This window comes from Papaver somniferum, chromosome 7 (assembly GCF_003573695.1).
Source record: "Papaver somniferum cultivar HN1 chromosome 7, ASM357369v1, whole genome shotgun sequence".
Lineage (NCBI taxonomy): Eukaryota > Viridiplantae > Streptophyta > Magnoliopsida > Ranunculales > Papaveraceae > Papaver > Papaver somniferum.
The window spans coordinates 34,094,509-34,110,754 of record NC_039364.1 but is presented as its reverse complement, the minus strand read 5'-3'; the positions used below and the strand labels follow the sequence as shown (position 1 = coordinate 34,110,754).

Below are 16,246 nucleotides of genomic sequence, written 5' to 3'. Positions count from 1 at the left end.
TATTTACAACCCATTGTCGAATGAATATTAAATTTATGTTAGATTTTTTGTTTGATCTCATGGAATCAGATGTTAGATCTTATAGGTTTACTTGTTAAAGCATGATTAAGGTTTTTATTCGGCTGTATCAAAGAACAAGTTAATGACAATCACGGGTTGTACGATGAGATGTGATTTCATTTTGTTACAACAATAATATTTTAGGCTTAAGTTACATGAATGAACTATTATAAGATTTAGGTAAGGATCTTTCTTTCATGTTACTTAGTTAGGCTTTACTAGTTAGTTAGGTTTTACAAAATAAAAATAAATAAAAAACTTAACGATGCTAATTTTTTTCTAGGGTTTTTGTTATTGTTTGAGTTGGATTTTGACTGAGAGTTAAAAGTAACTCTACTTTGATCGACGATGTTGTGTCAATCATATTTATATACAAGGATTCTCAAGATTTAATCATTTGAGTCTCTGTTACTTGGCGAGCCTGTAACGTCTGTATTTTAAGTTGCCACTTTTAATAATACCATGTTGCTGGTTGGCAAATTTGATTATATCTTCAAGCTAAAAATGGATAATCATTATCTGGTGCTTTAGTGCTCTTGGATTTTGTAACAAAAAGTTATATAAGACCGTTTAACCGGTACCTTCCGCTTTGTGGATAACATAATAACCATGAGGAGATTTTGTGTATTGCAGTGATGTTTTAGCCTCAAGTTACATGCATCACTGAGTTCATGTTTGTTTTCTTTTCATATAATAGAAAATAGGTGTAACACATGTTGCCTATCCTGTTAGGTTTAGCTAATATTTTCCAAAATAAGCTCAAATTCCTTACTGAGATGCAGGTACCTACACAGCTTTTGTCATGGCAGAAGATGATGATTACGACCAATGGAGGGAATCAGATGTTGAGGGGGATTCTGATGAAGAAACGGTGGATTTAGATGAGAGTCATGATGACATTGTACAATCAGATGACGATGATGGTGGAGATATGCTCCACACTGCTAGATTTGAAGACTTAACAGGTAATGTGTGAAACCTTGTACTTACTTGTTTCTACTTAAACATCACATGGTTTCATATGTTGCCTCGGTTATTTCCAGATTCAGAAGATTCTGAAAATGATGATTTGGAGGTGTTAGAAGAAAAAGAATTGGAAAATGCTCCAGAAGCAGAAAAGCAGCCACAACAAGATGACTCTACAGAAGTGATCATAAAAGAGAGGGGAATGACAAGAATGTTGAAGCTGCATAGAGACTTCTCGATAAAAGATGCCAAAAGAAGGCATATTGAATTTGACAAAATGTTCCGGCCTATTGGTAACCATAAAATTGAATTCAGTAGTTACCTAGGGTATTTGGTCCGTGATATGGTTGGCATAAAACATTTATGTTGGAAGGAAGTCCCTTCAACAACAAAAGAAAATATGTGGGAGAAAATTCTGGTATGCATATGCGGTTATCAATTCGTCGTTTTTGTTGTCGAACTGTGAGTCTGTGATGAACATAAATTAGTTGTTATTGCAGTTTCATTACGAGTGCCCCATGAATATAAGCAAGCGGTCATGAAGCTTCTACCTGTTCAGCTGCGGGACTTCAGAAGAAAATTGTACAACAATCATGTAAAACCCTTCCTGGAAATGCCGCACAAACTAAGAACTTTCCGCAAAAAGTACGAAACGGTAATGGACCAAGAGAACTGGGACAATTACCTTAACCATGTACTAAAATCGGCTATATTTAAGGTATGGAATACATATTGCTTTTTCTGATTTTGTGTTTCGTTCTTATTGTCTATCCCAGCATACTAATGAAGTTATTTTTATATCCTCTGCAAGAAAAATTCGGAGAGGGGAAAAAAGGAAATATCACAACACAAGTTCCCACATCCGACAGGACGAGGAGGATACTCGGAATTAAAACTAAAATTAGTAAGTCTGTTGTCTTATTTATTATACACTGCATAGTAAAATCGGCCATATCAGATACTTCTGTTTTGTATGTCGTGTTGCTTGTCTCATATATGCATAAACTTAAAACGGTATAGGGATGTGTCCTCTTACACCAATCTGTAATTTTGTCACATTAGACGCTTTGGAATAAGTTTTCTGTTTTACACAGTTAATATCTGTGCGGATGTAAATCCTTACTTGATTCTGGTAACTACTAGGTCCAAAGCGAAAATGTTGCCGCAGAAGATCTTGAAGACCGGTGCTTCATGTGGGCAAGAGCACGCGAAAACAAAGACGGAATTATTCCAGACGAGTTTTTCAGGAAGAAGACATCTGAAGTTGTGAGAAAACAGAAACTTTACAGTCCTCATGTTTTTAACCAAAGTAAGTGCACAGTAATTGCACAAGGTTTAAATCATAATTTAACACATTATTTGAACAAGAAGAGAAGCGAAAGATGATTCGAGAGGGAACTCTAACGGTTGGTCATAACGAGGATGCCCTAACAGTTGCGATCGGCCTGGATAACGGTGGACGTGTCAAGAGGGATGGCTTTGGAGTGACGGAAACCCTTTACTTTCCAAATGGAAGAAAACCAAGACACTCGAAAGAGAACGATGAACTGCGTGAAAAGCTGAAAGCTAAGGAGAAAGAATTAGAGTCTACTAAAAATGCGTATCAGAGATTGACAGATAACTTGTTATCTCAAGGAGTCGACATTGCGAAAATTGTGGGCAATAGTATCAGCAAGTCTGGAGGAGAGGTAAGTGAACCGAGTTTTGATTAGATTGTGTAATTTTTTGAAAAAATTGGCAGACAGTATCTGATTTTTTCAAACAATGTGTTCAACTACAGTCACAGAATGCAGGACCTATCAACGCCTCCAATCGATCTAAGAATAACATAGGTCCAGAATCAGTTAAGCAACTTCAAAAAAAACATGGGAAATCCGGTCCGCAGAAGTCATCTGAAGCATCAAAGGGTCCGCGAAGCGGGTCTCTCTTTGTACTAAAACGTCGACCGTTTCTACTGAATCCCAGCCGTCTTTAGTATCAAAAAAGAAGTTTTCGTCTCCTTCATCCACTAGGGAATTTCAGAATGTGCCATCTGAAAAAGTTACCATTGATGTATGGTTTTCCAACGCGTTTAAATTTTGAATCTTCCATTTACTATCTCTCATGCGCCTTGTGTTTCTGCAGGGCACCTGATGCAAACTTTGGTTTGGAGAAAAGGACAACATTGTTTCCATTGGTAGAGCTTACTCTTCAAAGAAGGTATCTTATAAAATGAAGTCAGGAATGATGGGTGAGGTTACATGCTATAGCGTCATGGTTAGTGAAGTACTAAATGAAACCATCAAAGTACCCTTTGGCACATCTTCTGGGATAAAAACTTTGAAAGATGTTGGTGATGCTGAAATTTGTTGGCCATCAAATCAAACCATCTTGGATCAAAAGGTTGGTTGCTATGCTTGTTTGCTTTATTAACTCATTGGATATGTTTTTACACAAACCAGTTATATATATATCTTGTTTGATATAAGAGACGAATATGTTATCAGTTATATGAATCACGGACGTTAGTGTATATTTTAGAGAACCTTATAGAAAGAGATATGTGGTTAGCTATTTGATTGTGAGTCAGTTGTGCATTTTGCTTAAATGGTTTCACTGCAAAAACAAGGTACAACTTTCATTTCAAATTTCTGATGCAGGTAAGTCAACCAAAACATTCTGAGGCTGTGAAATCACCGGATCTACTCAACGGAAGCCAGTCTCGTATCGCAATATCTGAAAAAGTTCCGAAGGTATGTGTTTTAAACCAGTTACATGATCTTAAGACCAAATGAGTATGAAATATGCTATCAACTACTATATGAATCACGGATGCTAGGGTGTATTTGTTACCTATTCATCCATGTCTTCGCATTCACGGTGGAATTTGGCATATTTGTCACCCGAATATAGAATATTACTCTACTGCTGCAGGTAAGTCAACAAAATTCGAGGAAACATACTCTGGATGTGACATCAAAAGATCCACCTAGTCGGAGCGAATCTGAGATCACGACAACTAAAGCAGTTTCTCCGGTATCTGTTTTATTTTTACATGCATTTTAAATCTCAATTTGTTTTGAAGTTTTCTCTTGAAGACGTTCATATGCCATATATTTCCGCAGGGTAGGAGGTGCAACCTTTTTGACGAGCTGTCTAAGGCAAACGTCCTTGCTAGAGGTAGAGCTTTTCTGTTAACAGGAAAACAACAATTACATGGAAAGGATGGGTTGGAGGTTGATTGCCACAAAATCCTGATTGATGAAGTTAAAACCGAATTTATGTCTATCCGTACCATTTGCTGGTATGGAAACATTAGGGCAAACTTTTGGAAAAGCGATTCCTTGGCCAAAGTATGGTGTTCAGTTTACCGAGCCTTCTAAGCAGGTTAGTTGCTTGGCTTGTTTGTTTTGTAAGTCGAATATACATAAACCAGTCTATCAATTATATGAATCACCGATCCAAGTGTAAATTAGAGAACCTAGAAAAATAGAAACATGTGTAACTTTCAAAAATAACTAATAACTCTTTTAATCTTATGCAGAACCCTACCAGTAATTCACAACCAACTACTTCTCTGCAGAAGTCTCCTTCGCGTAGCAACCCTTCTGATGGATCTAAGAAGCAGTCTCCTAATCTTATGCAAAACTCTACCAGTAATTCCCAACCAAATCCTTCAATATCTCTAGAGAAGTCGTGCACATCTATGGCAGAACATCTGTATAAGACATCTAATGGAGTATGTTTTTTTTGATTTTTTTTTCTTCGTAAATCTATATTGCTAATTCTAGCATCTTCTTTTTATATGATGTTCATATGTCGTATCTCCGCAGAAAGCAAAATACGACTTTTGGAATGGATCTAGGGGAAACGTCGTTGCTAGAGGCAGTATTTTACCTATGGTGCCTAACAAGAAAATACATGGACAAGATATTCCTAGTAACTGTTATGCTGTCAATATTCAGGAGGTTATAGTTCCATCGTTCATGTTAACCGAACCAAGTGGTGAGTTTAAGTTATTAGGGGAAGCTAAAGATGGTTTTGTGGCATGGTCGAAAGATAATTGTTCCATCTCTGATGACAAGATTAGTTTCTTAGCTCTTTTGATTTGTTAATCAAGTCTATAAATAGTTTTACATAAATCGTGTATTCATTTTGATTAAAGAATAAGTACGAGATAGAAATATATTAACACCTAAATGGAACATGAATGCCAGTGTAAATTTGAAAATTGATATTTGGTTACGGATTTTATTATGGGCGTCAGCTGTGAAAAATGCCGCGGCCTTCAGTGAAGTTGGCTTTATTACATTGTTGGAAAAATGACTTTTGTCTGTCTCTTGTTGAGAATTCACATGACAGACGAATTCGCCTTGGTTTTAGAATATATATAATACATTTAATCTCTTGCTGCAGGAAACTCCACGGCATGGAAAACCTCATGAGCAACCAGAACCAGTTTTAGATTCTGAGAAGAAATTGGACAGTGAAAAACTGAATGAGGAGCACCTAGCAGTCAATCCACATTCGGGAAGTCATGCAGCCTCTGAAAATATTTCTCAGAAGACTAAAAAGGCGCAGGGAAGGTTATATGTACCAACTGTGCAGAAGGCATTGCAACTTTCAGCTGCGCACCAGAGGAAGACAAGGTTTGGCACGTCGAGAATGTCACAACCTGATCCATTGCATGCAGAGACACCAACATCAAAAAAGTTGAAGAAAAATTGATGATTTTTGGATAAACGCTCATCTAACAAGTTCTTTGCTTTTTTAAACAGGGTTTTAGATGTGTGAACTTTTAGTTACGTATTTTTTAAGTACTGCACTAGATGCATGCTTTTTACGCTGATAGATAGGTGGACATTTATGTGATGAATGATTCACGCTGAATTTTTATGTTTTCTGGAAATGATGAACATGAAAATGGATGGGTTTAGTTTATTTATCTTTAGTAGCTTACTGTATGATTGATTACCAATCCAGATGAACAATGGGATGTTATTATGAAGGAAAAATATTTTCATGTTGTTAATCCTTTAACTGATATTGTGAACAAACAAGGGTCTTGGATTTGGCAAGGCATATGCATAGGTTTGAATATAATTAAAAGACACTACATATGGGAGATAGGTGATGGTACTTCTGTGCAAATTTGGAAAGATACTTGGATTCCAAATATGCACAGACCTCCAGATAGTCATTTTAGCTCTTTTAATATGAAAACTGTGAATCAGCTCATTGACCAAGACTCTAAGTCTTGGTCATCTGATATTTTGAATGCTTTGTTTGATGAAGATACTGTTAAAAGGATTACTGACATAAGAATTCCTATTGCAGGTAAAGATAATCTGAGATGGGAGCCTTCCAGCAATGAAATGTTTACTATAAAATCTGCTTACAATGCCATCTTGAATGAAAACTTAGCTACTAATCCAACTAAGAACAACGTAGACATCTGCTGGAAATCCTTTTGGAGATATAAGCTACCTCCCAGAATTCAGTATTTTATATGGAAATTCCTACATGGTTGCATTACTACTAAACATATACTTTCTAGGTTCATTAAACATAAAGATAGTAGATGTGCTATTTGTAGTGGCAACGAAACTATTCAACATCTGTTCTTTGATTGTCATCATGTCAGACATAAATGGGATTCAGTAGACTCTATATTATCTACTATCCTCCAGGTTCTAGACTTACAAAATTGGATAAGTGGTTTCTTTCTAAAGGCAAACAATGGTATGCCAAAGGATTTTAGTCTGTATGAGAGTGCAAGTTTCATTTTGTGGCTAACCTGGAAGGCTAGATGTGATACAGTTTTTGAAAACAAGCCATTTAACAGTAACATTGTTATAAACAATATTGTCAGGCAGATTGAGGACTAGAAAAGGGTTAAAAGTATGCAAACTAGTAGCAACAGTACTTTGAGAATAATTGATAATAACTGGAAGGCTCCTATAGATGATATATACAAATTGAATTTTGATGCTTCCTATATTGATAAAACTGTATTATCAGGATGAGGCTGATTTGTAGGGATTCTGCAGGAAACAACCATGGACTGCGAGGAGGTGCATCTCTAGCCATTGATCCAGAGCAAGCTGAAGCGCATTCTCTCCTAGAAGCAGTACAATGGGCTCACAGTAAGGGATGGCGAAAAATTCACTTGGAAGGAGATTGTCAGAATGTTATAGCAGCTGTGAACACATATAATTTAATCCATGATGCATTAGTTATATTAAGTTATTTTGATTCTTGGGTTTGCACTTATGCCCATAGGGATGCAAATCATATTGCAGACTCTATAGAAAAGTATGCAAGAACTCAAACAATTTGCTTTTGTTGGTTTAATAATCTGTCTGTATGGATCAATCTTCTGATTCAACAGGATAAAAACAATATGTAAGCTTGCTTATCAATATATTTATTCTTTCCTATTAAAAAAATATTGTATGATTAGAAGAATACGTTTCATATATAGGTGCCACTAATAATTCATATGTTTCCTCCATAAACCAAGAATAATACAGGATACAACCCAGGTTAAAAATTTTAAGGAAAATATTATTCGAAATAGGAAAGTAATTTTTTTCTATGGCCTTTTCTCGAGTTGGTTGGAGATAGGAAACTAAATTTCGAAAATTTTGGGAAACAATTTTATCATAACTGTCTACGATATATTCTCTAATAAAATAAAGGAAACTAACCATATTGGTCACACATCAAAAATTTGGAAATAAAAAAAGAAAAACAGCAAAAATCTTTTATTTGGCGTGCGATGAAAATGAATTTTACTGGGCGGGATGATTTCAAAAGGAAAATCAGTTCCCGCCTGATGGTTTGGTTAAACTCCAAAAAGAAAAAGAAAGATGAGTTCGATCTACTTTTTCAGTTTTTATTACTCGATTCATTCTCTCTTTGAAATCATAATTCTGCTATTATCTCTAATCTTTACAAGGAACCTACCTCTTCAGACTCGATCTTTGTTGTTGGTATTATTTCTACAACCGAATATTAAATTGATGTTAGATTTTTTATTCGATCTCATGGAATCAGATGTTAGATCTTATAGGTTTACTAGTTAAAGCATGATTAGGGTTTTTATTCTATTACTTCTTATATGTTTACTAGTTAAAACATGATTAGGGTTTTTATTCTATTTTTACTATCTCTAATCTTTACAAGGAACCTACCTTTTCAGACTCGATCTTTGTTGTTGGTATTATTTATACAACCCATTATCGAATGAATATTAAACTGATGTTAGATTTTTTGTTCGATCTCATGGAATCAGATGTTAGATCTTATAGGTTTACTAGTTAAAGCATGACTAGGGTTTTTATTCGGCTGTATCAAAGAACAAGTTAATGACGATGAGAGGTGATTTTATATTGTTACAACAATATTGTTTTAGGCTTAAGTTACATGCATGAACTATTATAAGATTTAGGCAAGGATCTTTCTTTCATGTTACTTAGTTAGGCTTTACTAGTTAGTTAGGTTTTACAAAACTTAACGATGTTAATTGTTTTCTCGGGTTTTTATTATTGTTTGGGTTTGATTTAGATATAACTCTACTTTGATGGACGATGTTGTGTCAATCATATATATATATATATATAAGGCTTCTCAAGATTTAATCATTTGAGTCTCTGTTACTTGGCGAGCCTGTAACGTCTACATATTAAGTTACCACTTTTAATGATACCATGTTGCTAGTTGGCCAATTTGACTATCATCTTCAAGCTAAAAATGGATAATCTTTATGTGGTGCTTTAGTACTCTTCACTTTTGTAACAAAAAGTTATACAAGACCGTTTAACCGGTACCTTTTGCTTTGTGGATAACACAATATTCATGAGGATATTTTGTGTGTTGCAGTGATGTTTTAGCCTCAAGTTACATGCATAAATGAGTTCATGTTTGTTTTCTTTTCATATAATAGAAAAGAGGTGTAACACATGTAGCCTATCTTGTTAGGTTTAGCTAATATTTTCCAAAATAAGCTTAAATTCCTAACTGAGATGCACGTACCTACATAACTTTTGTCATGGCAGAAGATGATTACAACGTGCCCCCAGAGGAGGACCAATGGGATGATGAGGTGGATTCTGATGGTGTCCATAGAATTGAATTCAGTAGTTAGCTAGGCTATTTGGCCCATGATATGGTTGGCATAAAACATTTATGTTGGAAGGAAGTCCCTGCAACAACAAAACAAAATATGTGGGAGGAAATACTGGTATGCATATGCGGTTATCAATTCGTCGTTTTTGTTGTCGAACTGTGAGTCTGTGATGAACATAAATTAGTTGTTATTGCAGTTTCATTATGAGGTGCCCCATGAATATAAGCAAGCGGTCATGAAGCGTCTAGCTGTTCAGCTGCGGGATTTCAGAAGGAAATTATACAATAATCATGTAAAACCCTTCCTAGAAAGACCGGACAAACTAAAAACTTTCCCCAGAAAGTACGAAACGGTAATGGAGCAAGAAGACTGGGACGAATACCTTAAGTATGTACTAGAATCGCCTATATTATAGGTATGGAATACACATTGCTTTTTCTAATTTGTGTTTCGTTCTTATTGTCTATCTCAGCATACTAATTAAATTATTTTTATTTCCTCTACAAGAAAAATTCGGAAAAGGGAACAGAGGCAATATCACAATCCAAGTTCCCGCATCGGACAGGATGAGGATGATACTCGGGATTAAAACTAAAATTAGTAAGTCTGTTGTCTTAAACCAGTTACATGATCTTAAACCATATGTCTGAAATATGATATCAACTATATGAATCACGGATGCTAGGGTATATTTTGGAGAACCTTGTATATTTGTTACCTATTCAATTCATCAGTGTCTTCGCATTCATGGTCTAAGAAGCAGTGTCCTAATCTTATGCAGAACTCTACCAGTAATTCCCAACCAAATCCTTCAATATCTCTAGAGAAGTCGTGCACATCTATGGCAGAACCTATGGCTAAGACATCTAATGGAGTATTTTTTTTTTATTATTATTTTTTTTCTTCGTAAATCTATATTGCTAATCCTAGCATCTTCTTTTTATATGATGTTCATATGCCGTATCTCCGCAGAAAGCAAAATACGACTTTTGGAATGGATCTAGGGGAAACGTCATTGCTAGAGGCAGTATTTTTCCTAATGTGCCTAACCAGAAAATACATCGACAAGAGCTTCCTGAACACTGTTATGCTGTCAATATTCTGGAGGTCATAGATTCATCATTCGTGTTAACGGAACCAAGTGATGAGTTTAAGTTATTAGGGGAAGCTAAAGATGGTTTTGTGGCATGGACGAAAGATAATTGTTCCATCTCTGATGACAAGGTTAGTTTCTTAGCTCTTTTGCTTTGTTAATCAAGTATATAAATTGTTTTACGTAAATCAATCGTGTATTCAGTTTGATTAAAGAATAAGTACGAGATAGAAATATATTAATACCTAATGGAACATGAATGCCAGTGTAAATTAGAAAATTGATATTTGGTTACGGATTTTATTATGGACGTCAGCTGTGAAAAATGGCGCGGCCTTCAGTGAAGTTGGCTTTATCACATTGTTGTAAAAATGACTTTTATCTGTCTCTTGTTGAGAATTCATATGACAGACGAATAATTCATATGACAGACGAATTCGCCTTGGATTTATATATATATATATTACATTTAATCTCTTGCTGCAGGAAACTCCACAACATGGAAAACCTCATAAGCAACCAGAACCAATTTTAGATTTTGAGAAGAAATTGGACAGTGATAAACTGAATGAGGAGCACCTAGCAGTCAATCCACATTCGGGGAGTCATGCATGCAGCCTCTGAAAAGCTTTCTCAGAAGACTAAAAAGGCGCAAAGAAGGTTATATGCACCAACTGTGCAGAAGGCATACCAACTTTCAGATGGGCAACAGAGGAAGACAAGGTTTGGCGCGTCGAGAATGTCACAACCTGATCCATTGCATGCAGAGACACCACCATAAAAAAAGTTGAAGAAAAACTGATGATTTTTGGATAAATGCTCTTTAATATTTTGTTTTGCAAACTGCTAGACGAAAGCTCAACATTTTTTACTGTGTTATTAATAATAATATGAATTTTTGGCATATATGAATTTCAGATTTAACCACAATTTATAAAGTATATAAGAGAATTTGGATAGCGCCAGGTGGATGGTTTAGATGCGCCATATCTGAACGGCTTAGAGGCGTTACACGCGTAATATAAACGCTTCGAGATTAATTGGCGTGGCTAAACATAACATAAAGACACATTAAGCAGATATAAATTGGCGTGGATAAATATCATATAAATCCATGCTATATGGCGTGTCTATAGGTTCTCCGATGAACGGCTCCCAACGTTACATGTGGACGGTCAACGTTACATCTGAACGGTCAATATTGCATCATCTTAAACGAGATCCAATGGTACCTAATACAGCCACTTGCGTGTCTATAGTGAACCAAATAGCCACGCCAAAACAATAAATCGTGTGTCTATAGAGTACCAGTACTTAAGTTTTTGGGACCCTATATATCAACGCCTATATGACTCTGACGTGGCTATAATCTACCTAAAACCACCCCGTGTTACCTAAAACCACGCAAGCAGAAGTCACGCCTAGTCCAAACCGAAGTGGCGTGACAAAACCCCTATGGACACGCCAATTTGGTGTGGCAAAAGGGTCTCTGTGTACTAGTGTGTCAAAGGGAGGTGCTTTATATTATGTCAGTTTTATTGATGATTATTCGCGTTATACATGGGTATATTTATTCAGCTCTAGAGCAGATTTTCTTAAGTTATATGTTGATTTCGCAACCATGATAAAAACTCAGTTTGGTAAAGTAATCAAAGTTTTTCGTGTTGATCAGGGTGGGGAATACATCTCTAACCCATTCAAAGAATTTCTTAAAACTCAAGGTACCATTCTCCAATTGTCTTGTACTGAAACTACAGAACAAAATGGAGTTGCAGAACGTAAACACCGCCATATTATAGAGACAGCTAGAACTCATTTAATCTCTGGTTCAATCCCTTCCAATTTTTGGGGAGAATCAGTCCTTACCGCAGTCTACACTATCAATAGAGTCCCAACAACTGTTATTAGAGGTATATTACCTTATGAGTGTCTCTATGGTGAAAAAACAAACTACTCTGAGCTTCGAGTCTTCGGTTCAACTTTTTTTGTGCTTCTTCCAGAACGTGAACGTCATAAACTTGGTCAAAAGAATGTCTTGTGTGTATTTCTTGGCTACGGTATTGAACAAAAAGGGTATCGTGGTTATGATCCAGATAATAGAAAGCTTCGTGTTTCTCGTCATGTCACATTCTGGGAGAAAGTCCCATTTTGGTCACTTCCAAGCATCAAATCATCGTCCTTTGAGTCTTTCACTTACTCTGATCCATTTCCTAGTGAATCCAATCCTAGTACTTCCTTTATATCTACTCCTAAGAGCCCATCTCCTCTAGTTGCTGATCCACCAAATACTGATGATCAAGACCACTCTATGACTCATCCCAATAGTGCAGATCTGGAAAGAGATCCTGAGGATGATGTTTTTCCACCTAGAAATCAAAGACCACCAGCTAAGTACTCAGATTATTATTGTTCCCTGTCATCTGTTATGTCATTTTATGAACCAAGAACTTACATAGAAGCTGCAACTATACCTGTTGACACATGAAAAATAATTCCCCTAACGGGTCCGGGGTCCCCCTAAGGAGGGAGGTAAGCATAATATAATACATGGGGACTTGGGAACCAAGCCCAAGTAAGAAAATACTCATTAGGGAGGAAGGATAAGGAAGGAATTAACAAGTAAAGAGGAGGTTATATTAAGGAATGGCATTAGGAGTAATTAAGGAAGGTTAGGACATGTGTCATGATGTCATAAAAATATGGGCTTTTTGGAAATCCTATATAAGGAAGGACAAGGTACAATAGAAAGGAAACTCTCTCTCTCTTACTATTCTTGGTATAGTGAGGTCACTTGGTGCAGCTAGGACGGGTAGAACCTAAAATCAAATTCACCCCTCAACATTTGGCGACCACAGCCGGAGGCTCGTGCCTAGCTCATCATGACACATTTAGGAGGTGCTAGTTCAAGCGCGACAGAGGGTCCAAACATCCCACCACTCAACCCAGAAGGTGAGAGAGTAGGGATAGTATCAGATCCGATCACACAGGCGAGAAGATCAGACGCTGCGCGCAAAAAGGATAAACAACAAGAAGTCGAGGAAGCGCCACTCATCCAGCCTTCTCTCAAAGAGATGCAAAAGTATTTAGAAGACCACGTACGCATAGAACAAGAGTTAAGAAAGCTCATGAAAGTGGCCAGCGCCGAGAAGAATGCTAAAGAAGTAACGGAGAGTGCAGAGGAAAAGGAAGAAGAACCTGTATCCATGATGCAAGAGGTGATGGCCAAGTACCTAGAAATTAACTACAGGGTCATAAAGCAAGATAACTACGATTTCATGGCTAGACCTTCCTCTTCCGAAATCACAGAATATCAATACCTAGAAGACTACACTTCGCCGAAATTCAAGGTCTACAATGGCCAAGGAAATGCGAGGGAGCACCTTATTCGATTCCTTTCCACTATGAATAATCATGCAACTAATGGGAAACTATGTATGAGGGAGTACCCAAAGTCCCTAACTGATACAACATTTACTTGGTACGACAACCTAAAGTCAGGAAGCATTAACTTATGGTCGACCATGTCCACGCTCTTCCTCAGAAAATTTTATTCAGCAAAAAGGAAACTCACAACTATAGACCTGAGCAAGTGTAACCAATACCCAGGTGAAGACATAGGAAAATACATCGTCAGGTTTCGTCTCTCACTCTGGATTGCCATGAGGATGTCAAGGAGGAAACACTAATAAAAATATGTGTGCGAGGAATGACTTCATCATTTAAGAAAAGCTTAGTCAATTTCCGTTTCCCAACGTTCGTCGAGCTAGAGGAAGCAGCCGCAAGAATCGCTGACTGCATTGAGGTGCCCAACTCAGATTACGTCTGGCGCAACTCAGTCAATACTGTATCAACCGTTCCAAGAAACAATCGTGAAAATAATGGACGAGAGGGTTGGGGCACACAAGCGCTTCCCCCGCCCTTGCCCTGCAGTAAAGTATAGATCATGGGCTTGTTGGAACAATGGATAGCGAATAAAGAAACTCAGTTGCCTCCAGCAAAAATGGATCCCAGCGCCATTGACAAGAATGACGCTAGGTATTGTCACTTCCATCGAAGGATACAACACCCCACAATTGACTGCTTCAACCTTCGGAGGATGTTCCAGAAAAAGCTGGAAATAGGCGAGATCAAGATGAACAATCCAGAAGGTGGCAAGGCGATCCGACACCAAGTCATGATGCTCTCTCACGACCCGAGCGGAGATGTCTGGAAGCCGTGGAATGATGATGAGGAAGAGGCATGCGAAGTCGGAATGGAGAACCCTGCATTTGCAAATACAGATAGCGTAGCTAGCCAATTTGCTAAAACAGTGTTGGCTCAACAGTTCTTTGACTCGCTTGGCTTCAGCGAAAATCAAATCAAAGAAGTGTCCAAGGCTATAGCGGCTATAGCAGCGGGAAGGCCTCGTGGCCTCCTCTCCTAAGAGGCGATCGTGTTTACGAATGAATATATTTGTTACCCGAGAGAACACCTTAGACCTTTATACCTAACGGCGTACATCAACAAGCAACCGCTAAAGAGAGCTTTTATCTACGGAGGTGCATCTTTGAACCTAGTCTCCATGCATACACTAGACGTCTTGGGCGTGCAGCGGTCCGCGATCAGAATGCGAGTTACAATAGTAAAAGGGTTCGGAGGTCATGCTCAGACAACCATTGGAATCGTTAACCTTATCATGAAGGTCGGTCCTATCCGAGCGCCCACGTCGTTCTATGTACTGGAAGATGACACCACATTCCATGTATTACTGGGGTGAGGATGGCTACTTAATCATAAGGTGGTTGCGTCAACGTACCACCAGTGCGTCAAGACCAACATAGGAGGAAAGCAGTACCGTATCCCTGCCACAAGCAACCCTTTCGACCCAGAGGAAGCATACATGGCGGACGCAATCTTCTACAACGAGCCAAAGAAAATAGACGAAGTTCCTGAGGTACAACTTATCCCGCTACCTAAGTGGGGAGAGGAAGAAAAAACGGAGCCAGTCAAGTCTGTATTTAGCCCATCCAGAATGGTATTTCCCACAGAAAGGAAAAGGAAGCAATAGGAGCAGCCCAGTTTCCAGCGTTTCTCTAAGCCGGATGGAGGGCATGTATACCGCTTGTAGCAATTAACCGAGGGAGCGTCCGTGGACGAACAAGATTATGTCGATGTATCAATGAGCGAAGCAGAGACTCCCTCTGAAAGCGCCGAACAAAGTTGTAGATGGGACAAAACGATTTGCTGGTTTTTTAAGGAATTGAGGAGACGACGTACGAAGGAGACTCCTCGAACCGAGCCAAATGTTAAACCTCACACAGATGCACCGCTGCGAAGGGGTGCTTTAGATTCGATAGATCAATCTGTAGTACTCCGGCCTAAATCAAGACAATGACCGTTCCAGAGTAAATTCGTTCGCAAGAGGGGATGGGTTGATCTGTAGGAGGGAAGCTGAGAAATGTGTGGAATCAATGGTAATCAAAGATTGTGGGTGTGTGAATTCTGAATACGATAAGTTCTGAGTGATTGAAATTGCTCAACTGAGAGTAGTTGCTCAATTGATGAGTTGATGATTTCGTGTTGTCAGTTTGACGTGAGATTGATGATACTGATGATGATTCAATCATGATTCAGAGACTTATTTATATTGCTGGAATTGTAGACACCATGATTCCATGAAGTGTGACAGTTGATGGAATCAAGGTGTGGGGAAGTGGAGATCGTGTTTGAAACCAGTTGCTCAACGTGTGGAGACTTGGTCGATTTTCCACCCACTACCTCGTGAATTCCTTCAACTGATTGCACGACTTGCTCACATTCCTGATAGGCACATTTTTGTGTCTTATATAATCTCAATTGTATATATTATTAGTGCTCGGTTTTATATTTATTATGGCTTTTTATGTCCCTGTAGGTATTTTTGGAGAAATAAGCTTTTGCGGCGAAATTGGCTAAAAAGGTGATTTTTGCACTCGTGGGAGAAAATTACTATACGGACTCTCACTTTGGATAAGGGGTAACCTAATTACTAAGGGGTG

The 16,246-nt window shown here is 37.9% G+C and overlaps 1 protein-coding gene across 1 annotated transcript; it reads left to right on the top strand.

Annotated features, from left to right (window-relative positions):
- Positions 1 to 13,108: 13,108 nt before the first annotated feature.
- On the top strand, positions 13,109 to 13,915 carry LOC113294506. The gene has a single exon (XM_026542902.1). It carries the CDS (start codon positions 13,109 to 13,111, stop codon positions 13,913 to 13,915), a length of 807 nt encoding a protein of 268 aa, XP_026398687.1.
- The last annotated feature ends 2,331 nt before the right edge of the window (positions 13,916 to 16,246 follow it).